We start from the raw sequence: 26869 nt of genomic DNA, 5'->3' as shown, positions 1-26869 counted from the left end.
CCCATGGGCGAAAATGTATAGTTTCGCTCAGAATTCTTGTTTGGGAGGTTGTAAACGAATGCATTTAACTCATTGTGACTTAAATCGGCCAATTTAAAGCGATAATTCAAACATCTCGCCCATGGGCGAAAACAATTGCCAAGAATATGTACTTTTGCTCAAACTTCATGTTCTTGTTTCATGTTTTGGAGGTTGTAAATGAATGAAAGTATGTTTATAAGTATCGTGATACAAATTCCAACTCATCGTTACTTAATTCAGCTAAACTAGAGCGATATTACAAAATCTCGCCCATTGGCGAGAATATATCTACTTGAGCTCAAAATACAATGGTATTTTGTTCATGTATTGGACGTTGTAAATTAATCAAAGTTACTTTAAAAGTGTCATGAGACAACATTTAAATCATTCTGACTTAAATTTCACAAATTTACAGCGATATTAAAATGGGCGAAAATATTTTCATTAACTGTTCTTTTTTCTTTATATTGCAAACAGATGGTTAAGGGTGCATGAAAGTATAATGAGACATAATTCATATTAACTGGACTCCATTCAACTGTGATACAGTGACAGTATCTCGCCAATTTTGGTTCGAATAAATTGGGCTTAGAAAACAAGCCGTCCTTTCGTAACCAATTTCTTGGTTAGGTTAAAATGCAACAAGGGTGTGATAATTAGCACCACCACAAGCATTTCAACATTTTTCATATCTGTTTGATTATATGGAATGAGTTATGTTTTACTATAACACATGTGTGAGCATACGTGTGTCTTCACTGTACATTGTGTGTACGGTGTGCTTGTGTGATATTTTACTTGGCATTATTTGTCTTATGGATGTCAACTTCTTTATTATAAGGAACATAATAAGTTGACATCCATAAACAAAATCTTCCGTCCTTGAATGACCTTATTGAAAGTGTGAAAGGGCTAGATCTGGGAGTAAAGATTGATGAGGACTCTTTTAGCATCCTTTTATATGCTGATGACATAATTCTCATGGCGGAAAAAGAAAATGATATGGATGTGTCATTAGACTGTCTCAATATTTGGTGTCTGAAAAACAACTAGCAATAAACCCTAATAAATCAAAGGCCATTCATTTTAGAAACCCGTCGTGTGAAAGATCAACTCAACCTTAAAATACGTGCGGATCAACGCCTCTTGAAATTGTAACAAGTTGCAATTATCTGGTACTGCTTCTTACAGATCAGGGCGGTGGGGTAGCCTAGTGGTAAAAGCGTTGGCTCGTTACGCCGAAGACCCGGGTTCGAATCCCCACATGGGTACATTGTGTGAAGCCCATTTCTGGTGTCCCCCGCCGTGATGTTGCTGTAATATTGCTAAAAGCGGCGTAAAACCAAAACTCAGTCAGTCTTACAGATCATCTATATTACCAGCGGATGGGTCAAGCTGTGGCTAGATTGTCAAACTGTGCTTTAAGACTGCTAACAACAAAGTTTAAACATCTGGGAGGAATACAGTGTAACACCTTTTGGAAGTTGTATGATTCAACGGTTTGGTCAACTATTCAGAACGGAGCGGCTACTGGGAAACATACTCCTTGTCATCTATAAACGCTGTACAAAACAGGTCGATGCGCTTTGTTATGAGACTAAGGACATATACTCCAAATAATGCTGTCAACGGGGATATGCTGCTGATCACTGGATTATCTGAACTCGTTTATTTACAGACCGCCGCTACATAACTGGAAAATTACTGAGTGCGGCGTAAAACTAAACTCACTCACTCATTAAACATGTTTAAAAGTTTATAAGGTTTTCACTGTAAGCTTATTAAGAACATTTTATGACATTTAATAACTGTTTGATTATATGGAATGTGGAAAGGCTACGGTAATGCTTTACTTTAACACATGTGTGAGCATACGTGTGTCTTGACTGTACATTGTGTGTGCAATGTGCTTGTATGGTCTTTTATTTGGTATTACTTTACCCAGTTATCCAAGGGGTAGTGGAAATAAGGAAAGGAGAGGAGGTGTTTGCACAAGGTGTTAATGCAGACCTCCAGATGTAAGCGGTATATTTGCCTAAAACTAGGAACCTAAATTTGAAAACAAACATAGCTCGTTTTACTTTGAGCTACTTCCAATTTTCGTCACACAGTGTTCGGGCCGTTGTCAGGAAGTTATCATTTAAGATGTCATCAAATCTTTCCTTCATCGATTTCTAGTGAAAATAACAACGTCGTCACTCCAAGTGGTTTCACGGCATGTTGGGTCCAAATGTTCGCACAGATCGCAAACATCCAGATAGAACTTCATCACAAAAGAAAAATATTATCACAATCTTCAAATTCGTGAGCACTGCACCAGTTTAAACGTCTTTCTTTTGTGCATCTTTCATCAATGCTGAGGGAATTCCGGGCCTTTCACCCAATTAAGTCTTTGTAATTCTTGTTTAAGGGTTTCACTATATACCTGAGGATGTCCTCTGTTAATCATCTCATTTCTGATATTCTCAACGCTTTTCAATTTTCCCCTACTCACAATCTGACCAAGTCGCCGGCGATCCGTAATACTGAACTTCCTTGGCCTCAATGCCCCTTCCTTGTGCTCAGTCCCAACTCCTGACTAAATATTCTTCAAAGTTCTGTATACTGTAGATAGAGCAATGTCATGTCTACCAGCTCTTTGCATTAGTCAAACCCCTTTCAAAATCATCTAGAATTAGCTTTCTTTTCTCTTCTGCTGTCAAATCTCCCATGTCAACAAAGTGGAGATAACTCTTGATATAGTAAGATTCATTCTTAAGCCTACATGAGTAGCCTCCCATACTGAGTAGCATTCTATTATCAGTTTTAGATTCTTTCAGTAATTTCAGCGAAAACTGGTAACTGACGTATTGCCATTATTATCTACTTTCTGTTGACTACTTATACAAAATCCTGATATACATTAGTCCGGTAACAAATTTGTCATGCCTCTAACAAAAACGTTTGATATCGTGTCCAACCTCTTGGTAGACCGGACTTTGATGGTGGCACCAACCATGCATATATCAGACGTTAATGATGATCAGGATGATGTGACAAAAAGCATTCTCCATTCATAAAAGATCCACTCCCTAAGAGGGTTCGTAAGTCCATTTTCATTCAAAGTATTTTTCTTTCTCTGAATTTTGATAGTAGCATATTTGTTCTTTTAATGTATGGCTATTTTGCTAAACAATCATCAACACCTGAAGGTATGATGTAAATCCAGCTACTGTACTTGTATTTGCATTTTATCGATGACGAATGCCATGTTCTCTTACATTGTCCACTTTATAATGATGTAAGACAAGTTCTATTTTTTGCCAGCTTTTAGTAAAGCTACGACTGTGATAAGATCCGATTTATTCTTTCTAATAATGAATGTGATCTTTTAGTGCCAAATCCTGAAAGATCATTTAGATATCGCAGTAGTATTTCATATAATTAACTGTGCTTTTTTTCAGCATTGTATATTGTGTATATATGTATATTTTATATGTCTAAAGTCTCCCGTAACTCCAAATGGAGTGGTTCTTTGTATTTTATGTAATATATGCGTTTATTAATATGCTGTATGCTGATTAAATGTACCAAATTAGGTGAGACTCTAATAAAATAATTATACATCTATCTCTAAGATTGCATGTTCATTATAGACAAGTGAACGGCAGGAGTTTGGATCTCCTTTGTCAACAAAGATTGTAGGTGTACTGTCTCTACAACTGACATTGTTTCCAACCACCCGGAAACCACAGACACAATGTTGCACAGAATGGCACTAAGGAATGAATGTGCTGCAATATTATCAATCCTGTAATGCGATGTATATTTTGGTATGTTAAGTATATTTCAGGTGCAACAGACATATCCCTGACTGAGGTTGTATGCCATCACTCCCTTACAGTCTTTGTCACGTCTCGTTTGTAAAGACGTTTTCACACTTACAGCCAAATACGAGGAATGTCCGCCGCCAGACAAAGAACGACATACACCCTGAAATCCCCTGAAATCGTTCTGCATTTCGCCCTTGGTGGGCATTAGAGACTTCAAGTGCCCACAAGTTACTTCATATGCATGTATTTGTATATAATCATATGGAATTTCATATGTGAATATTATTATTTGTTTTGCACACGTATCAAATAAACGAAAACGCCAATGAGTGAATAACTGACACGTTTCTTTGCATATAAGACATATGTGAATGGTCACAAAACATTCAGTTCTTTGATGCTATAGTAGTTTTGTTTGTATTACCAAGCATAAGGCATTCACTGCATGCTGTCGACGTTTTATGTTTCTGTTGTTTGAAAACAGACTTTTACAATGGCAACATACACCGAAGGTCAACGTGGAGGTTATGTTGCCAAAGACGATGAAGGATGATGCTTGGATGTTTCTGACATGAACAACACAGATTCTGACAGCACACAAACACAACGTTGACAAACAGGCATTCCAGCACGACATTATGTGATACTCGATTCTGATTGGCTGAGAACTCATCAAAACCATACTTAAAACTGGCATTTCCAAATTGGGAACAGCATCGTGGTCATTAACAATTACTCACGTGAATAAAGTTAGCGGCGACTAAATTTAGCCAGTTACAGTTAGGGGAGATTAATAATTTGGTTGAGAAAAGTCCAGTATTTGTACTTGCTCACAGTATAAATTGTATTATTTTTTGTAATATATTTATGCTACTTGTTACAAATACAAACATTCTGGTTCTTGAACAAAAGCCCTTTATGTTGTTGGAGATGTCTTATTTTGTTCCTTACACAACCTGTCTATAACTGGACGATTCCAAGCAATCTCCTGGAAAATGGCCCCATCAATTGTGTTCTTGCGCCTCAACGAGTCCGGTTTTAAAACGCTTATCAGTCGTGCTAGAATGACGATAAAGCTTCTCTGTTTTCAATTTGAAAAACAGGTTCGGTTCTTAAATTACATTGTGTGTTCTTAAATCAACGATAAAGGACCGCAAAATTGAAAACATAGTAGCTTTATCGTCTAATTAATATGTTACAAGTTCAGGAAATCCTGAAGATGTTTCCTATACACCAAGTAGTCTGTGACCGTCAAGGCTTTAAACGCCTCCCAGTTGGCCTTGTTTTGGAGTTTCTGTTGCAGACTGTCATCAGATGGAATCGGTTGGATCTGAAGAAAATAGTGCTCAATAGGTATACCAACTTGCAGGCATAAAAACCAAGTTGTTTCGGAAACGTTGTCAACTGTAGATAAGTCAGCGGGGTTTTGTTAATTACTGTTAAAATGTATTTTCTGTAATATGTACATGTCTTTTTTTGTCCTTGTTTCAGGTTTGGGGAACACCTTTATCATGAAAGATGACTGTATTCAACTATTGCTTCTAACGAAATTGGATGTCAATTTATAGAACACGAAATGCACAGATGTTGACGCCTCTTTGGATAATTTGATATATTTTGAAATTTAAGTTGGATGTGCGAGGAAACCCCGAAATTACACATGTTGTAGGCCCTTACCAATTTGGTGTTATACTAGCATTAATACGGTGCTGACAAACATTTAAACTATGGGACTGAGCACAACATGTTTGGCTTTTGCAAGGCCTGAGGTACCGACCATTCTCCGCATTCTCTTCGCGGTACTCTCAGAAAGGTGATGCAGGAAGAATTTCCGGTTGATGAGCACGCATTCGGCGCCATCAGAAACGAGGCTGGTGTTGGTAGTGGTACCCATCATACTGAATACTGCTTGCTCTAAGCCCTGGGGTAAAGAGCACATCGCATATAAGGAAATTTATCATCACCAGTCCATACTTCGCTATCCCTATATGGTAAGTAACATTTATTGGTTTGTAACTTCGATAACGACAATCCCCTGTGAGATCAGGCGGCGAAAGTTCACAAAAACATCCCTGAAATAAATAGTTACGTTTCCTTATGTTATCGAACTACAGTTTTAAGGCATCTTATATTGCTCTGACATATGTTTTTTGTTGAAGTAGTGTTGAAGAAGTGCACATACGTATATCTCTTTGGGGCCCAGTTTTTGTATCTGGACAAACACTTTTTCTTGGCCATCGTTGTTGGATGAAGATTTCTTCCTGGGTGGAATCTGAAACAGATTGTTGCCTAATGACTCAGGGTTGTCATCGAGGTGAACTCGGCTCTGCTTCCCAAGAGCATGAGTTTCAAGGAAAACTCAAGCAGTGTCACAGTATTACTTGTCCACTTACTAAATTGCCCTTTGTCTCACATGCCCTCGTGTCTTTGCGAGGATTAAAAAAAAACAACAACAACATATAATTATATAAAGATTTGAGATGACCCCCGACTCGAAATGCTTCCCAGTACAATTCATCATGACACGGCCGGACACTTCGGTGTACCCCACCCGTCTGCTTTGCCGATCACTATGCTACCATCGCATGCAATCGATTAAAACTTGATTTAAACATAATCACGGATGATTGGCCTATCGAGCACCACTCATGACACCTACCAATCCCTTAATGTTATTTTTGCAAGTTGATTGAAACCCGATTTTGACTCTCAACTAAACGATCTTGACACAAATGGATGACTATATATCCGCATATGGATGACTATAGGCCTATGGATGTGTGGTCGAAGCTGTGTCCAGCCTTGTCATGATGTATTGAATGTTGAAGCTTTTAGAGTCGGGGTCATCTCGAAAACAATATTCTTTAATCTTTAATCCTCGCAAAGACACGAGGGCCTGTGCTATGTCTATGATCACCAATCAAAACAATGATTATATCACCCATATCCGAACGTCTTGTAATGGTCATGTTCCAGGCAACGTTATTCATTTTGTCCAATCAGAAAACATAAAGGATACAGAGTCGACCAATGAAATTGTGATCTGCTGCCTTTAATGGTGAAGTTGCAAGGAGTTAGTGTGTGTATAGCTCTTAAAAACAGTACATGACCTTCGAACAACATATCGATTGTGTTACGCACATTCAGTAACATGATTTATGTTTTAACTGAGAGAAATGACTTGGTGGACGCAATTCAAACTAAAAGTTGTGGTTGGACATTGGTACTGCGGAGAGTTTCTTACCTCATTAAACAAGTCTATAAGGCTGTCGTTCTTCAGCATCTGGTCCAACTCACGGACATGATCCTCAGCAGACTTGGCCACTGAGAATACAATAGAGATCGCTGCAGTTAAACTTGTACACCGATGCCACACCTGATACATACATTCACTTGTGACCGCCTCCATTTTTTAATGGGATGATTACTTGCACGCGTATAACATTATCGTCAATGAACTGTCGTAAAAGTAAATGCCTTGTGTCACTTGCAATTGTATTGAAGATATCCTCAAGTTTAATCCATGAGTTACCACTAGGCACTGTACTGTGTCACGTAACTGGAGTGTATGTTAGTCTGTTAATCCATAACATTTCATGAGGAACGGCACCGGACAGTACTAACATTCATTTGCTTTTTAAGGGAATATCTTTTCCCATTTTATTCCGATTTTGGAATTTTCATTTTCCTTTGCAAATGTGCAAGTACTGAAGTTTTGATGGCCTCAATTGGTTGTTGAAGACTTATTAGAGCAGCTAAACAGCGGTTCATACTAAGACTTCTGAACAACTGAACCCAGATGGACTATATTCCTTAACTACACACGACTTACGATCTTCTTGACTGCGGGTTGTAATGACAGGTAGACACGTGACTGCTTGTCGTCGTCTTCCCGTTTTCTTCTCATTCCTCCTGCGGTGACGAGACTTGGCGAGACTGCTGGGCACACATTCTTCAGGCGTGTTGCGGGCGGACAGCGGAAGGGATACACTTCCAAACCCTGCAGTAATAACACAACAGTACATATGTGAGACTGGATCCTTGACGTGTAGATACTTCTTGTGGTGGTGTGTGTCTCTGTGCATAGAGCCCAGGGCCCCGATCGCAGTGCTACGACAGTCGTAAGTCAATGTTAAAGTATGGGAGTTACGATCATTTTAGCGCTACGATCGCTTTGAGGAACGTGGCCCAGGTCACAAATCAGTTGAAGTTAAGCAACGTTGGTAGCCCGTGTTTGGCTGCCTGACTCCCTTAGAGTTTCTAGGACTTCAGTCCTGCCCCACAACGAAGCTTTAGGCAAGTGAGTTTTTCATGAGTTGCCTCTGATCACCAAGCAGTGAATGTGTACCCGTGGGATAAATCATATGACTGTTAACCTTGTAGCGCCTCACAGGCAGCTTGGGTTATCCGTGTTAATGAGCATGCACAACTCCCTTTATACCGGGGCTTTATAAATAGCCATTACATTGTGAAAATGATATCCAGGATATAAGTGCTCGATGTTGATTTGTGTATCTGTGTCATATATACTTCTCTATTATCTTATATATAAAATGGCTTTTACAAACTCAATATTCTTCTCAAAATTAAGAAGCGTTTAGCATTGACACAAGCCTAACGAATATGTCTTTATCGGCAAATGGTAAGAGTATATACTTGTGTTAATGTTAGTTTGTATCCAGGAAGAAGATGGTTGACTTACTTGCACAATCTGTGTTGATTTTATTCTTGTCGGTATAGTCGTTCTTCTCGTAGGTGGGTTTGGTGGCGTATAGGGACTTCAGCACTCGGCAGGATCCGGTGAGGATAACGTAGATCCAGTCGGTGGTGTTGCTCTCCTTGCAGAGCAGGACGCCACGCCTGCCAGAATATTTCATCATAGTGAGAACACAACGCGTTTCAAACAATGTGCGTACCATCTGTTAAATGTACAACCCCTTACCCGCGAAAGATTATGTTTTTAGTTGTGGTTCCTAGAAATAGGGGGTGTTTAATAAAGCCTTGAAATGTATCCCGAGTCGTTTTTCATATCTCGGAAAGGGAGAATTGATATTTGTGCAAGAAATAGGGAGTATCGATATTGTGAATACCAGAATTCTGACATATATCATGTGTTGCCGTGCATGTGAGTATGTTTGGGATTGGTGCAACAGGATCATCGTACCATTTCGCAGACACTTATATAGTATTTGATAGTGGTTCATAAGCATGTGCTCATGATTTATGGCCGCACAGTCAAATCTGCTTTCTGCACATATTTTATATGAATACAGAAAGGTGTTTGTAGCTGTTATTTAGACTTGACATTTTAAGTAAAATAAGGTTTATTCAAACATGCATGAAATAATTTCATGTGAAGAATATTAAATAATAAAAGCTTTTCCACATATAAAGTCTTTAATCAATTAAAATTTAAAATGCGAACAATACGAAACGTGAATAATAAAACGTTTTTATTGTATTTATATTTTTTCGTCAGGAATGATGGGATACCACGACAAGACGGTTACATTGAGCATTAAAACATTGTGCGTGTGTTTCAGTATGAGTTAAAAATACGCTAATCGTGAAGTGGATATTTACCACCTGTGTATTGCGGGAAATGGAAATACATGACGCATTACAATTCTTTTTTGACTGTGACGGCTGTATGTCAAGAGAGCAAACTCTCACACATGTACGTATATATATACGTCTTAAAGTCGCAGTCAAACCATGGCTGCAACTAAACTCATTGCCGTAAATACATGCACGGTGTGTAGACCTTATAGGTCGAAACGTTGAATAAAATATAGCAAACTTCTTCTGACTGACAAAAAAGGCGATGCACGTAGGTTTCTTGGATCTAAAGAAATAACGATTTATAGGGTAGGGGACACAACTCTATTGGGTTGATACTGTGGGCGATTTACGTGCGCTTCATAAATATATCTTAATCAATATAAGCGAAGGGTGAGACAGGTTTCACACTTGTACAATCAGAAGTTTTAATAATGAAATAATGAAATAATAATACTTATCATAAATATACTGATGAGAAACCTGGAACGTACATATGATGAAAGATCGATGTTTATAAATTCAAAACTTCAAAACTGCGACCAAAACACTAAGATATTTAAACGAGGCATATAGAAGTTGGTATTCAAGTACAAGACAAACTATTATGGTGGTCAACTTCTTCTTTATACTATACACAACGTTTCTGGGCTTTTCGTTGCCCCTTCGTCGGGCTATTCACTCGAGGAAGGGGCGGGGACAAGCCCAGAAACGTTGTGTATACAATAAAGAAGAAGTTGACATCCATAATAGTTTGTCTTATATTTAAACTAGAGCAAATGCTAACCTCCATCCACTGCAACAATGTCAGGAGATGATGTACATTGGCCTGCGTGATGCTTGCTAACGAAGGCATACCTGAAATAGGTGTAGATGCAGGTCTTTGGGTCGTTATATGGAAGAACCTCCAAAGGCCATCCACGCAAGGTGTCGATGGAACGAAGAAAGGTGATATGCTCTGGTTCTTTGTTTTTCTCCACGTTCATGAAAATGTCGATGAAGTCCTGTCTCCCCACCGCAAGGAGTTCCACATCGTTTTTGCACGTTACTGTCGCACTGCGTCGGGATCCGTGCATCAGCGCCAACTCCTGTAGGGGTTCGACAAGGAAATGTCATACATGCTATACACTTTGTGCATGGAGTTCAGTGCATTTACTCACTTCAACTCACCATCTCAGCATTGTAATAACTGATTAATCTGTGATGAGTTTCTCAGCTTCGATATTCCTGGAAGGGGCGTGTGATGTAATTTGCTAATTTCCGTTTACTAGTTTACAACTAGAAAAACGCCACTAATGAGGTTTTAGTGGACCCAGGCACATCTGAAACGTCCGAATATATATATATTTATATACAAAAGGACGCTACCCATGCACCGACTCACTCACGCTCTGAATTTGCGTAAAGAGTGTCACGTCATTGGGCACTGATTCATATTCTCTCGCTTATGAAAGGCTCAGTATTTTAACAGTAATGGGAAGGTCCCTACATTTTGAACTGAGCAAGTAAAACCAGTGGTCGATGTCCAAGAAACGATTGGCTAAAAGGCAATCGCCGATCGCAGCATATCATTGTTTACGGTATGAGATACGTTATTGGACAATAATGTGGTCTGGACAAATATATCGAGGGAAACAAATAAGGGAACACCATTTCACAGCGGTGATCCTTTATTCATTCTCAGATTTCCTCCCACAGCGCTATTCAAAGCTGGTGATCTAAACTGGGAAATATTAAAGGAATTTACCTGTGTTCCTTTATTTGTTTCTCTCAATATATGTAAAATTCAACCCTTTACTGACAATAGTTGATTTAATAAATACTGTCTACTTCAACGCAAACTATCATTCTTGGGAGATGGCCTTCTCCTCCATGTTTGGTGCCACAGACACCCAGATAGTCTGATATATTGCAGGGTGTTATTGCAAATCCTTAAGCACCAGCTTGGTTCCGTGGATATGTGGAGTGTCGCAACCACTGTAGTAATGTTTTTGTACTTCAGCCTATTTTTTCCAAAACACTGTACTAAAATAGGATTGTACGCCTTTCTGTAATGGTTACTCTTCTTCGTTATTTTAAATAACTACAAACACACGTGTGGTTAATGTTTGATTTGTAAAAACATTGGCACTTTTTGAAAGCGTTTGTAACGTATAAAGCTGATGTGTGATTCGTACGCGTATGTGTGCATATGTAAGAACGCGTTAAGAAGCGTTTCCGAATGGCGATCCTGAGTGTCTCTAATTATTTATAAGAAACTTCTGATTCGTCGCTATGGTTACCTTTGTTCTGAGACAATGCATGTAAAGCCCTACACCGATAGGTAATTGTTTGGTTCCAGTATAGAATATGTTCCAGGTTGGAAATCGACAAACGCAGTCGGTATAAAGATTCTGACGGCTTTCGGATTTCGATAAATAGTGGTGCATGCTAGATTCAATGTATGTCCATGCAATGAAGTTAAGTGAAAAGGTTCTTTAATTAGCGTCCTGTGAATCACCAAGCCTCAGGCTGGCAACAAGTGTTCCTTTAGGCAACGATCCATGTCATGGAGGTACAGTGACTCAAATGGATCATGATTTCAAACAAATCTGACTCCTCTTATGGTTCAATAATGGATCACTGGCACCTGCACTGGCCTTGATTCCGGCGTTGTTCAACCTAATATGTGACGTATATATCTTACCCCAAAACTATTCCCCTTCTTTAGCATGGCGACTGTGTGACCATACTGTTCCCCCGTCTGTTTGTGTGTCTCCAGTACAGTCACAACCGCTGAAACAAGAAAATAAATAAATTTAAGATGCATCAAAACAAGAGAAAGACTTGTATTTACAGTTTCGTGTGTTGTTTAACTCCACAGTTTGCTATATTTTAGTTTTATAACGACCCGTGAGGATCCGGGGTAGAAGTGATCTTCAGCAACCCATGCTTGTCATAAGAGGCGACTAACCGGGTGATTAGGGTCGCTAACTTGGTTGACACATGTCATCGGTTCCCAATTGCGTAAATCGATGGTCATGCTGTTGCTCACTGAATTGTCTGGTCCAGGCTCGATTATTTACAGACCGCCGCCATATAGCTGGAATATTGCTGAGTGCGGCGTAATATTAATCTCACTCACTCATTCAGTTTTATGACGACGGTCTGTTAAAAACTGAGTGACAGATAATATGAGCGACGTCGATCTATTTCTCGACGGTGGGTATAGCTACGAATGGCATACTCTTAACCTACAATTTAAGTATTAGGTCCGGATTTGTGATTATTTTCCATGTAGGGCTCTCACGCAAGGTATGTATTTCATGTAGGTAATCAATCGGAACACATACTGGGTAAGTTGCTTATTTCGCATACGTGACGTTGGTTTTCCGAATGAGCTGAAATGTATCCGAAAGCATTGGATAAAGGGAAGTAACTCGGTTCGTGTGGATACTTGTTGATACTTACCGATACCAGAGAGGATAAAGTAGAAATTCTCAGCAACGTGGCCTTGTCGAATGATAACTCTCTTCCGCTCGAAACTGAAATCAAGAGGCACTGGCATACAGATTCAAAAGACATGTGTACATTGTGTGCCTTGTGTTTGATGTCACATTAACCCGATCGCAAATGACAGCAGGCCCTGGCTGTCGCCATCACGATAAGTCCTCTTGACTGGAATCCCCACGTTGCCAATAAGTTGATCTTTTAGTTATCACGATGTAGCTAAAAATCCACTTATCAGTGGCATATGTTGCTTTCAATAAGGTACTTTACGTGATAAACTTGGTCACGAATAGCACAGAATGTGTTTAATAAAGATTATACAAGATTACCTGAGTTGAATAAAAAAATATTTATCGAGTTTCATTTTTTATGGCTTATCTTAATTTTGATGCTGTTAGGCTCCAAGCAACTTTGCATTTTGCGAGTGACAAAAGGAATGCTGTTTATCGCTATTTTCATAAACATCCAAGCTCCATCACGAATTCAAAAACAATCAAGGCGGCCTCAATCAATTCAATTGTTCATGGTTTTATTCATCTGGGTAGGGGGCGGTGTGGTAGCCTAGTGGTCAAAGCGTTCCGTCGTCACGCCAAACGCCGGGTTCGATGCCCCACATGGGTATAATATATGAAACCCATTGCTTGTGTCTCCCGCCGTGATATTCACACACACACTCATGCGGGTACACTGACGCACACAAAGTGCACAACAGACCATCGTTTCGCTATGATGGTATGACGATGATATGACGGTATGACGGAATACTCACTGTTCATACCACCCAACCTTGACCAGGGACCTCTGCATCTTGATGGGGAACTCTCCGAAAGCGTCCACGGCTTGTTTCAGAGATGCTAGAGCGAGATGCAGCTGCTCTTCCGTCCTGTCCACAGGGTCCATAGACAGGATAGCCTTGGCTTCGGTACTCAGCTGAGCCTGGAAAATCAGTAAAAGTAACTAAGTTTTGTTTCATACACTTGTCATCACAATTTATTACCATCTAAAAACGTGTTTCGCTCGGGAGAGATCAAGAAATAAATCAAATAAATCAACACAGTCCTGTTGATGAAAAACAAAAATCATCGACAAAAATCATTGCTCGTTAATATGAACTGCACAACACGCTACACAGTTGTCTTCCTTTAACGGTACATACCTCCCTGTTGGCTCGAAAGATGCTGGGGTCAAAGGTGAGTCCAAATCGTTCATACGCTCGTCTTGACGTACCGACGTCGTCATGGACCTGGGTCCACGACATGGCTTGACGTTCACTCCGCTGCGGTGTCTGACTGAGAGATGAAGGTAGGTGTAGGTGTCAAAATGAGTATGCATGTGCATTGTATATATGGGCTATAATCACGTACCATGTGTTTAGGGGAGATCAACATATCTACGATTGTTTCTGACTGAATGTCCGTAAGCGAGTTTTTCACTCTGCTATGGTGAGTGAGTGAGTCAGTTAAGTTTTACGCCACACTCAGCAATATTCCAGCTCCAGAACCTCAGCTATATGGTGGCGGTCTGGAAATAATGGAGTCTGGACTAGACAATCCAGTGATCAACAGCATGAGCATCGATCTGCGCAAATTGGGATACGATGACATGTGTCAGTCAGGTCAGCCAGCCTCATCACCAGATCCCGTTAGTCGTCTCTTACGACAAGCATGGGTTACTGAAGATCAATTCTAACCGGGATCTTCACGGGTCTAAACCTATGACTTACGATACGAAAACAGGGCATACCTATTCATACACCCCTACCGTCCAAAGTTTGTATAAACATATTTTGAAAAATAATAACTGGCTTGAATAACATCAATAACAACATGAAAATCATAGTTAAGTATAAATAATGAACAATGATGTGCAGTGTATGGGCTGTAGATAGGAGTCTTGTGTTTACTGAGTAGGGAAAGCTAACACAGCTACAATGCTATTAATTGAGTTTTCACTTTCGCATGTATATCATTATGTGAGACAACATAGTTAGTGATGACGTCAGAAACGTTGAGCCATATTAGACGCTTTTGCGACAGAACACAACGCACATTTCAAACATGGATCATAGGAGATCAATGTAGTGGAACAAGACGTGAGTAGACCAGATCGTGGTCATTGCTTCCACCGACACTGACAACAACTCTTCCGTGGCTAAGCTGATTATTATCAGCAGGGCATAGTCCAGTAGAACAATGAATGACGTTGAGACTTCGTCACGTGTTGGATCTTAGTCATCATGAGTTCAAATTACGGGACTGGGATCATCTTAGTGCCAGTTAAACTCTTTCACCCCCACACAGTTGAAATCAGCGTGAAACACGCTGATGTTTATGTTTCTCAAATTCTGCGACAAATATTATATAATGTACGTGCAGCGTTCGAAATTAACGTCGGTCCTTAGGCCCAAAGCCGACTAAAAAACACTCGGACCCACAGCTTTTTTTTCTGCAGGTCCTTATGGGCGACAGCTTCTTCATCCCCAATAACTAAGAGTATTATTTCCATATTAAGATATAGGGCCTATACATTCTGATCAGGACCCACACCTTTTTATGGTTCTGGGTCCTTAGGGCCTGCATCTTTTAAAGGTTAAGGGCGAACGCTGTGTACGTATACGTGATCAAGCCATACCTACATTCACATGTAGTCAGTGATACACGGACCTACATACAGTATGATACGGATGTCACGAACTTAAAGGCGCCGTTTATTATTCATCATAACCGTAGTTCGTTTTACGCATTTCGATTAAAATGTGATGCCAGTGGTTTGGACTATAAGTGTTGTTCGATCGTGTTCGATATAAGCGTAGTTTCCTGTATTTACCTGCTGGACACGGTAGCCTTCATCAACACAATAACTGTCCGGACAGCTCGTCGGAATTTGTACAGTGGCTGAAAACAATGAAAGTAAGATATAGGTATCCCATCTTGAAATATATAAGTATCTCGGAGTATCGAAGATTTTGTATATTTTAACAATGCCAGCACAGACAAATTGCATTACTAAATCTAAACCACCAGCTGTACACTATTGTTTTGAAATGGAATAAGGAGAAATAAAGACATACGAACGAATCATCATCACCTTTACTTATATGTACATTAGAAAATGGAGCCTTAATGTTAAGATGTATAAACGTCCTATAAACTGAAAACAAAATGATATATTATATGCTTACACAACACGTTATATTTTCAATGCAAATAGCAGCGGCATGAGTGAAATATATACCTCTCTGTAATTTATCACTACATGTAATACACCTGGCTATCCGACTGGCCAGTCACGATCATGAAAACAAACACAGACGTAGGCTTGACCTGCAATATATCACTATGATTTCGGCACCATGCGCTCTTTGAGATAAAGATAAAAGAAAAATAATAGTGCATGTCTTTTAGTGGGGCAGAATCCCATTCTAATCTAATAATCTAACCAACGACCCATATTATTCATAATTCTCGAATTTTCGACCCCGAGCTTTTTTACCAAGCTTTGAACAATAGTGAGTGAGTGTTTGAGTTTAGTTTTACGCCGCACTCAACAATACTGCATCTTTATGGCAGCTATATGACGGCGGTCTGTAAATAATCGAGTGTGGACCAGACAATCCAGGGACGTGGATTTACAAATATTTCATACGATCCGCAAAGACACTCAAGCCATGGTGTTTCGTACACCCGGCTAATGACAATAATAATGTAATCAAAAACTGCGCTTATCCATTTACAGTTATACCATTACTGATCACCCCAGTTATTTACTTGTAGTCATCATACATCCATTATAAGCATTAACATGTATCTTCTTAACGATTTACTCCACTACAGTTGCACATTTATATTAGTGATCAATTTACTGATGTCAGTTTCAAATTAAAAAAACAACTCTCTAACACGAACATCATTATTGCGATATATCGTTTTTAAAATTTGTCGATGTAACGTTATATACAGGTCAAAGTACTTGACACTTCGATTGTGTCCCACAAGAAATGACGTCCCAAGCTCAATGTCAACTTGACAAAGATACTTCACTGTAAATTATATTACAGTACAGCCACCATTTGTCCAGGAGAAAATATGGTATTATATCCAGGGTGGCAGTATAACCAGGTAGGCCAGTTAGGGGACCAGTGCAATCAACAAGGTGACTGAGCTGATGTCTCCTGTTATGAGCATTAAATGACTGGATAATCCAAGGGTGTGTTTGCTGCAGGTGTCTTTTTTGTTATAGATGGCAGGAAGTGTATTGTCACATGTGTTATCCTATCTGGGATTACAAGACTACTTATTAATGAGTTTGGTCAATTAATTTGAGTCAAGTCAATTAACTAATTACGGTATGTATACTACATGCAGCCAGTGTAATTGGCATTATAACCAGGGGAAAATGACATTTTGTTCCAAGAATCATTGGCAAATGGCATTATGTCCAGTTTGGCATTATAACCAGGGTATTATAGACAGGAAATCCGTTCTGGCAAAACCATGGCATTATATGCAGGGTAGCATTATAACCAGGTGCACTTAGTTTCCTTTGCCATGCAGCCAAGCGGTACAACTGAGTGGCCAATATCGGCTTGGAAATTACAGCAGCGTGTTACCTGTACGGTTTAACCGATATACGGTGACACACCTGTGTAATCGACCGTTGAGGTGATTAGCTCAGGAAATTACCGGTAGTTCAATCAGGAAGTTCGTTGAGTAATGTTGTCATTTACTGCGAGGACAAACTCTGAACTATCGATGACATAGACTTGAGGAACCTTAGAAAAGAGGTTGTTTCTATGAAATAAAGACATTACCAAAAGTCTGCTCTGGTGTGGCTCAGTGGTTGTGAGTTTTTGGGTGGTATATATATAGGCTTTTGCATGATCATATATTGGCGATATGACAATTATGCAAATGATGACGTTATAACTGCTTTTGACCAATAAGATGCCGGCACCATACGTATTACTAATTTACAAAAATAACCACATCGACTTCTTCACCGTGGTCCATCACAGGCTAATAACTAGCAAACAATCTCTCGGAGTTGCGCACCTTATTTAATAAGCCATAAAATGCCTTGAATGCTTTGAATGTTGTTAAAGATTGTTGTTTCGGCCACAATTAACAACAATCCAGCTACGTCAAGACTCAAAGGTTTAAATGCTTACTTGGTAATAATAAACGTAATATGTTTATTAGTAGTGAGATGTTTCATATTTGGCAGACAGATATGAACAAAGAATACAATAACTGTGCAAGGTATCGATGACACATTTACAGATAACGAACCGAGAGGGGTAATATTGCACTTTATGTTGCCCTGAACTTTGCGAAGTAATTTTAAATTTACCGAGGTGCAAAACAGACAAATGATGCTTGCGGATATGAAATGAAGGGCTTTTATCAAGTGGCACCTCTCACCTTTGACACAGGTTTGCCATCTCTCTGATTAAATTCTAACATTCATATATCATAACCTACCTGTTTTGCCTTCAAGGCCTGATCCTCATTTACTTTGATATCATTGTCTTCCTTCACATCTGGCTCCTTAACAGGTTGTTGGTAAGGAAACACCTCCTCTCTCTTCCTTCTTATGAAAACGAGTCTCATTCCTTGACGTACAAAGAATCCTATTGTTGCCATTTCTACCACCAAACACACACAATTCCACCATAGCCTGTCTAGTTTTCCATCATCTCAACGATGCATAATTCCAAATACAGTGTTGCACTCACGAGATTAAGATATCCGGATATTTGTTTATGTGGACAAAAGTGACCGGATAACCGAGGTTCGTCTCTATTCCAAGCAGATTTATAAGTCTTTAGCATATTGGGTAATGGAAATACATAGTGCCACACTTGCACAGTTGCATCCTCACAGATATCTGATCTTATCTATGAATCGGTGTGATTTTAGGATGGGGAGGTAATTTATGGCTGGCGTTAAACGCCGCACCTATATTTCGCTAAGGACCATGCCTCTCCACACGCACAGTGCCAAACGAATTGATTAACTTCTTGATGGGAGTAATGAAAGATTCATGTGATTTTGTCTCGGATGGAAATTAAAAGGCCTCGGTTGACTACTGGCCATTTATTTACCTTCAGTCGTCACTACAAACAACACTGTCTGCGAGGTATCTGTGTGTGTCTGTCTGTCTCTGTGTGTGTCTCTGTCTCTCTGTGTGTGTCTGTCTGTGTCTCTGTGTGTTTCTCTGTGGATGCGTGGGTGTGTCTTCTAGATTTTCTTTTAAATTTGACCATGTAATATGGTTCAAACAACTATTGTATACAATACGTATTCATAGAGTATACAGTAAAGGAGAATGACCAGTCAGGGTGTATGAAAGTGGGCAACATCATTAATCTTAGAATGTAAAAATCTGTTTTAATTCACTGAAGCTGAATTTAGTTAGCGATATTGTTCAATATTTTAATTTTAGATAGAATAAACGAGGAGTGGTCCGCATGATTTATCCTGTTCCCTATTCTGATTCATCTTATGATTATGATTATGTCCACATGGCGTTCCAACTTTATGTTCAAAATATTCCAAGTAATGTATCAGTTGATCGCAGCTCGTGACAGATACATATATGATATAAATAAAACTCAGCACCCGGTCTATAACCGCCTGTCACGCAGACACTTACGTGTATAACAGCTTATTAATATTACAGATTGCAGATTGGAGTTTCCGGAAATTCAAAACAGTATAGGGGATCTTTTCACATTGAGATATATAAACGTTTTTTCTTGTAATTCTTTAATTTTAATTTGAGAGAGTGAGTGAGTGAATTTAGTTTTACACCACACTCAGCAATATTCCAGCTATATGGCGGCGGTCTGTAAATAATTGAGTCTGGACCAGACAATCCAGTGATCAACAGCATGAGCATCGATCTTCGCAATTGGGAACCGATGACACGTGTCAACCAAGCCAGCGAACCTGACCACCCGATCCCGTTAGTCGCCTCTCACGACAAGCATGGGTTACTGAAGGCTCATTCTAACCCGGACCTTCACGGGTCTCATTTGAGAGAACTCGAGTATAACGCATACAAATGACAATATAATCACGACAGATATGTGGAATATTGTTTCTTGCAGAGGGCCACAGTTCAACACGACAGGGAGCAGTTAGCTAATTGAGATGCAATCTAACAACATGGATACACAGTACCTTTCAGAAATTGGTCAAATTTAACACACGTTATATCTGGGATTACACATTCTAAGTAAGGAACATATCATAGTAGTTATTTTGTGCAGATAGTGTTAGTTTGAATAAGATGGGACCACCAAAAGCACGTAGTGCAAATATAACATTTAACTAAAAGGCGTACTAAGTTTCAGTGATACTGAGGGTGTTAAGTCATTTTGTTTCAGGAGTGCAGTTAGACCAAAGACATATATTCATAAACGTCTTTAGTTAGACGTGCAGTCACAAGCTATCGCGCACTGTGATCCATATCATATCATGTTCCATCAGTACAATTGTGTAGCCTTCCTTCGGTCATCGGTGATATATTGTTATGGAGGATGTGTTTTGTTAATGATAGTGTCACATTAACTGAACCTTTAGTTATTATGGGTCACAAGACTGTGGATTTGAACTCTTGAAATTGGGCTATGTAATTTCACCTGTTAAGAGAGTAAACTGTGGAGTTATAGTTAATATCTTCTCTTTGTTGTTGTTGCTTCGGGCGGAAGACTGTGGGATTCCATTAATTTCTGCATGGTCGTAGTATGATCTAAATGGTCGTAATGTACGGACTATCGGTGTAAATCGCTCATTCATGCCCACTACATTCGTTTCGGTATTGTTTAACGCCGCACTCCGCAATATTCCAGCTTTGTTAAAACGGTCTGTGAAATAGTAGGGTCTGGATTTGAAACTCATTGGCATCATTAGCTTCGATCTGTGTCATTGGGTTACGATGACATCTATAAGTCATGTCAGCGAGCCTGTCCATCCGTTCCCGTTCGCCTCTCACGCCGAGCACTTTTGCTGATCAATTCTAAGCCGGATCATCACGGGTTGCATTCCTTCGCATTGAAAGACGCATTGCAAACTTTAGCATAATTGGAATACCTCAGACAGTATGCATATGACGTCATCACTATCTGTGCAGAGCACTGAAGAGATTCGTAAAGCTCATGATATTGTATGTCATCACGAAGGATCACGGGAAAATCTGATCGACCATAATAGGTAAGCTGACACAGCACTATGTGTATCACGTGTATAAAATAGTACATACGTGTAGCGTTATGTTACACTCATACATAGCATCCACTGAATACGTCTTCGGTAACCCATGCTTGTCGTAAAAGGACTAACGGGATCGGGTGGTCAGGCCCGCTGACTTGGTTGACACGTGTCATCGTTTCTCAATTGCGAAGGTCGATGCTCATGATGGTGATCACTGGATTGTCTGGTTCAGACTTGATTATTTACAGACCGCCGTCATATAGCTGGAATAGTGCGGCGTAAGACTAAATTCACTCACAACAAACCAACCAATCTAATAAATACATGTTCATAACTTGTCATGATGATTAATGGGGTGCAGGTTAACGTTGAGAGATCGGTAATGATCGTCTGGTTTGGTCCATTGTGGAGCCAGTATTAATAAACCAATGAATTAAGTGTGGTTGTTTTGTCTCTTGAGCGAAAACTAATGGTCACTAATGACACGCGTGGTTTAGTGTGTGAATATATAACACAGTTTAAATTAAACGATAACACATTACAAATTTCTCACGTAAGTTTCTTTTTTGTTTGTTTGAATGCACACGCATTCGTAATAGAGCTCCATTCAATAGACATATTGTAATACTTACACGAAATGTACGAAATTCATATTTCTCATGGACATCGCCGTATGAACGGACTCTTCGCAGTGCTTTCTGTTTCCTGGACGCCACTGCATCCATTTGGTCCTTGTTAGTAGCACGAACATTCTGTTGAAGCAAATTATGATAGGACTTTCCATATCTCAGTCTTCGAAAACTACGAAATCGTGCCGTCTTTTTGTCCCACGTGACTCGTGCCGCTCTTTCCTGATATGCGTCAAGGGTAGTGCGCAGACTTTCACACGACGTTGACACATTTTCGTCCACTGTTGGGAACACATCACCTGCTCTTTGTTTCTGTATGTCTATGCGATCTACTGACCCACTGTAATCGGAATCAGATATTTCCGAGGTGCTTTCGGTGCCCCTGGGTTCGTCCTGAATACAGGGTTGGCTTGAGGTTACCGTGATCAATCGATTGCGGCCGATACCTTTGTCCCGGGTCTGTTCGCTGGTGTTTGACGTACACGAGGTCCGACTGCCGGTCGACGGAACACCTACAGATGGTATTTCTATTTCCAAAATATTTGTTTTCTGTTCTGTTGAAGTCACACCGTGAACTGTTCTTCTCCGTTTGATGATAGCTGGTTTGTTCTGAAGAAGGTCGAGGCTGAAAGAGCTGGTGGTTTTACTTGTGTCCTTAGACACTGCAGACACATCTTCCGATGTTGTTGTGCTGTTCGTATTGTCCATTCGAAGCTGAATTCGTCTTGCCACCTTCAACAGATATTGAGTCTTCTTATCGTTCTTTCTGTGTGAAGCCATCGGCGGCCATAAGTCAGATTCTGTGGTTGCCGGTCTGAGTCCAGTTCTTCGTGTAAAATCCGGAATGAATTTTACATGTCCGCTTGTATCATAAAGTTGGATTTTACACTTATTCGAGGATTCCGGTATTGCATTGAAAGACACAAGTTTCTGATGAGGTGTGAATGTACCACGAACTTTAAACACTTCCATGTTAGCATAAATGGTAAATATTAAAGATTCTGCAGCACCACATACACAAGGGTACTCCTTGACACCAACGTCTCGCTAGACGAGTTCTTGTCCTTATCACCACAACGATATCAATAACATCGTGAATGTTTCCCAGTGTCGCAGTTAACATGCATCCCGTCCATAGCAGTCAGTGAGATAATTACCTGGTGTTTATACTCCATCATTGTATCCTATGGCCTGCACGAGCGGTGTGATCCGGAACAAACGCTTTAAACATGCACACCCTGTCTCCAAGGCAATCGACCAATTGGGCGTTCAATATCAGACGCATCTTGACTATGATGGAGGGGCAGTTGGCACGCAGGTTTCCCCCTATCAAGTTTGTACCTACATGTACGTCCTGACTGAGATAATGATTCAACCCTAATGCCTGTCTTGTAAAATTCATCAGTCTCATTCGGTGATAGTATCAATTAGTTAATCATTCCCTCGTCTCGACTCTGGAAATGAGGTCATTAATAATACATTGAACAGATTCGAATTGCAGAACATCCTAACTGCTTGAAAAGGGACCTGTCTATCCGGGCGCTATCATTACACTTGTTGAGATCCTGTGTGAATTGTTTGTTTCATCTTCACACAACAGATGACCGATATAATTCACAATGATGTGAAGGTTTGGTATTTCCACGATACCAGGTTGATGATAAATTCATTGGTCTTCTTCAACACTTCTTAGTCTATTTAATCAGTAGTTGGCCATCCCATGGTTGTACATATCCCTGATAACAAGGCTGTCCAGGTTATGAACGAAGACTCCTTTAGCGAATGTTTAAATATGCCTATTCCCTCTGAAGCAAATGCCAGTTTGACAACACACTGCTTAAGAGTTTCTCTGTTTCTCGTATAACATCACAGGCGTTATTAGTTATATCGGTGATTAATACTAGGCTCTTTACAGGGTATTAGGGTATCCAAGCGAACTGCCATGAGACCAGAGCAAACAGTGACCGATGTCAATAACACTTCATTGTTCTCTGTATCAGCCTATATAAATCACAGCCCCAGCTGATTAGGAACAAAAACACCCACCACTAACGCCTTCAAACTACCGACTCGTAATAACTGCTATATGTGCTGCCTTAATTATGACGAATGGGTTTATGTGGGACAGCCCAGTTATTAATTTTCTTTGGACAAAAGCTTCCCAATAAAAATGTCACGGAACATTTCTGACATTTAGCAACTAGTTTCATATTTTGGATCAATATTTTCATCCATCGTTAACTGGAAGATCATGCAAACGATAATCGATCTGACTGTTTCAACCCAAGTGGAAAACATGGCGCTTCAACCATTTCCGGTTCCTAAAAGATTTCCCTCTTCTACAGTTATCTCCCATTTAACGATTGTGTTTACATGTATGTTCGCAATAACTTACACGTACCAGAGAATTGCAAAGTCAAATGTTATATAATGTACATAACCTCACCATCATGGCTGTGTGATGTTAATGTTGTTTACCGATCGCGAGTGAACAGCGTTATATTACTACTCTGGCAAAGGGCTTGGCGTTAATGGTTATTTAACGTATTTCTTAACAATAATTGCTGTGGCTGTCTCCACGGTGCACTGCCATTATAGACGACAAAGAGGTTAATGATTATGTGTTTGCCTTCGTAACATGTTATATGTGATACTTGGCCTCAAGAGGACAGGATGATTATGTCTCTCAGCTGCTGGTTGTGAGTTTCTTGATAGGTCAACAACATACTCAGCTTCAAAAGTTTCATCACAGTTGAAGAGGCCTAAACTAAGCGACGCACTGAATGAATCACTGTAACGTTCTAATGACTTCTGTAACGTTTAACTCGTCAAAGTGTGAAGGATATTCAATTAGTTATGTCCACATACTAAATATATGTATTATTGTAAGCATTATTTAAACAGCAATAGAAGTATTATATGTTATGTTTCGCCAGTGAGAGGATCATTTGTATCGCTTGATTCGTCCTTCACTCCATGATCCCCTCCGACACAAAACCGAAATACCTTGCCAAACTGACAATTGTTGATCAAATATATTGTTCAGAATATAGTGATGATGGCAATGGTCACCCATGTAAGCAAAGACAGTTACAAGAATATGCTGGTTATTGGTTCAAATCCCAGACCCGATTGACATTTTAAGCCTGACATTGTACTTCAAGCCGTGGGTATAACTAACGCAGTCAGCAGTATTCTGGTCATCATGAGGGCCTGTAAATATCGAGTTGTAAAGTGGTTGCTAACGGTGATCTCTGATACAGAGGACGAAGTCGTTTTGATGCTCCAAGCAACAGTGCAATTGCATCACGACGTTCTGTAAATACTTGATAAAGCCTGACCAACTAATCCACAGTATGAATATACAGTATGAATACACAATGCCATGTCACCCACAGTAATTGACTCTCACGAATAGCGTCATCCTGACCGGAAACAAAAGGGTCCACGAGGAGGAAATTGACTAGGGGTACATATGAAAGGTGCGTGATCAATAATAGGAATAACATCATTACTGAAAAACGGCCTGACAGGGAACGGCAGTCACAAAGCCCGTGGTGACAGGGTTTGTGTTGGGTGTTGGATACATATATTCATACATGCACTAGTGCATTAACTAAAGGTAAACACGTCCCGCCTTGTCTCGTCGTTTGTCTGCCTGAAGCTGATACTGTCACATACCCTTCTCACGCAAACACAGTTACCTTGACTCTGACAATCAATAATCCAACCTATACTGATTGTTTAAAAGGTGACTAGGGATTGGTTTCAAGGCTTGATATGGATGAAAGTCAGGCAAGAGTTTCTAAGCATCTGCGTGCGTGACGCTTTGTATTAGAAACACAACATCATGCAATAGGTCTACAACGTCCAGTTGCACACATGTATTGAAAACGCATATGGTATCTCATGAACATGTATGGTTAGTTATGCTTCGACATACGTATTGTGCGTACTGTTTATTGCGTTTGTGTTTATTCTGGATGGGTTTATTTATGTGCGGAAACCGCAGTGTTAATCAATATTACACTGAGGCGTAATCATTCCGCTGCCTGAGATCAATAAGATAGAACTAAACTATTACACCGAGATCAGACAAATCAGGATAGTCGCACAACGCAAGGCCGAAAACCATTTCTAATATCCTGAAAGAAATTGTTCGCCGTCTCATTCATATTTCGTCACAGATAACTATGATATTTGAATGAAAAGAATAAATAAATAAAAAAAAATTAAAAAATTGCTTCGCAGACAACAACCCCAATTTTTTTTTAAAAACCTATAAGAAACCCTATGATATTTGATATTCTTACAATTGATAACAACTAATGAACAGCGATTGAGGTCGGTTTAACCCCAGCTTTTCACGTATTTCAATATAGAAAAGGGTGATTCAATATTTGAAGACTGCTTGACTTTTATCATGCTGGACCTGTAACTAGAGTATGTGTCTGCTAAAGAGACCATAATCGTCGCGATCAACTTCACTCATTCAGTCACCGAGGAAGTTTGCTAAGAATAGAAGTCATAGAGCCCCCTTTATTAACACTGTAGACCAAAACGTCCATCAATCATTCATTACCGATTACATTTATTGGTTAATCTTACTTGAAGTGACTTCAATAGTCATGTGAACGAATGGGCGTGTGTCCTAAGTATTGAATTATGGAACTTCTATGGAAGTATTTTCCTTCAAAGGAAGCAAACCATTTCAATTGGCACGGAAAATATTTCTTGTACATGAACTTCTGAAATGTAAGTAGATATAGCCATGCTCCATTAACCATGTACATGCACATATTGCGTTCTAAATATTATAGGACTAATCGTCATTTTAACTGAACATTACCTACTTACTAGCAATATGCAGGTCCATGTACAGCAGACAACCGATGGACGTCACGCCAAGAGTGAGTGAGTGAGTGTATGAGTATGCTTTTACGCCGCTTTTAGCAATATTCAAACAACATCACGGCGGCAGACACTGAAATGGGCTTCACACATTGTACCCATGTAGGGAATCGAACCCGGGTCTTCGGCGTGACAAGCGAACGCTATAACCACTGGACTATCCCTACAGTCCGTTTGATTTCATTTGAGACCGATGAATTGCTCACTAACACAAAAGCTAATAATTGCAACA

The 26869-nt window shown here is 39.8% G+C and overlaps 1 protein-coding gene across 2 annotated transcripts; it reads right to left on the bottom strand.

Moving 5' to 3' along the window:
• Positions 1-4163: 4163 nt before the first annotated feature.
• Positions 4164-23079, bottom strand: LOC124285574 (cyclic nucleotide-binding domain-containing protein 2-like). 2 transcript variants are annotated; one of them, XM_046721826.1, is made up of 13 exons: positions 21730-23079; positions 15708-15775; positions 14038-14170; positions 13651-13817; positions 12843-12916; positions 12079-12167; positions 10251-10480; positions 8536-8693; positions 7666-7833; positions 7078-7157; positions 6016-6105; positions 5611-5754; positions 4164-5163 (listed from the first exon to the last, which is right to left on the bottom strand). In XM_046721826.1, the coding sequence occupies exons 1-13, from the start codon at positions 22696-22698 to the stop codon at positions 5029-5031; spliced, it is 2505 nt and encodes an 834-aa protein (XP_046577782.1). In that variant the 5' UTR covers positions 22699-23079; the 3' UTR covers positions 4164-5028. The 2 variants fall into 2 exon arrangements, with proteins under 2 accessions (XP_046577782.1, XP_046577783.1); XM_046721827.1 differs by lacking the exon at positions 21730-23079 and adding an exon at positions 18362-18746.
• Positions 23080-26869: the final 3790 nt, after the last annotated feature.

The sequence above is a fragment of the Haliotis rubra genome, unplaced genomic scaffold (assembly GCF_003918875.1).
Source record: "Haliotis rubra isolate DU_JTF1 unplaced genomic scaffold, ASM391887v1 Scf362, whole genome shotgun sequence".
Taxonomy (NCBI): Eukaryota; Metazoa; Mollusca; class Gastropoda; order Lepetellida; family Haliotidae; genus Haliotis; species Haliotis rubra.
The sequence above is the reverse complement of the archived record's forward strand: the minus strand, read 5'-3'. Positions and strand labels throughout refer to the sequence as shown.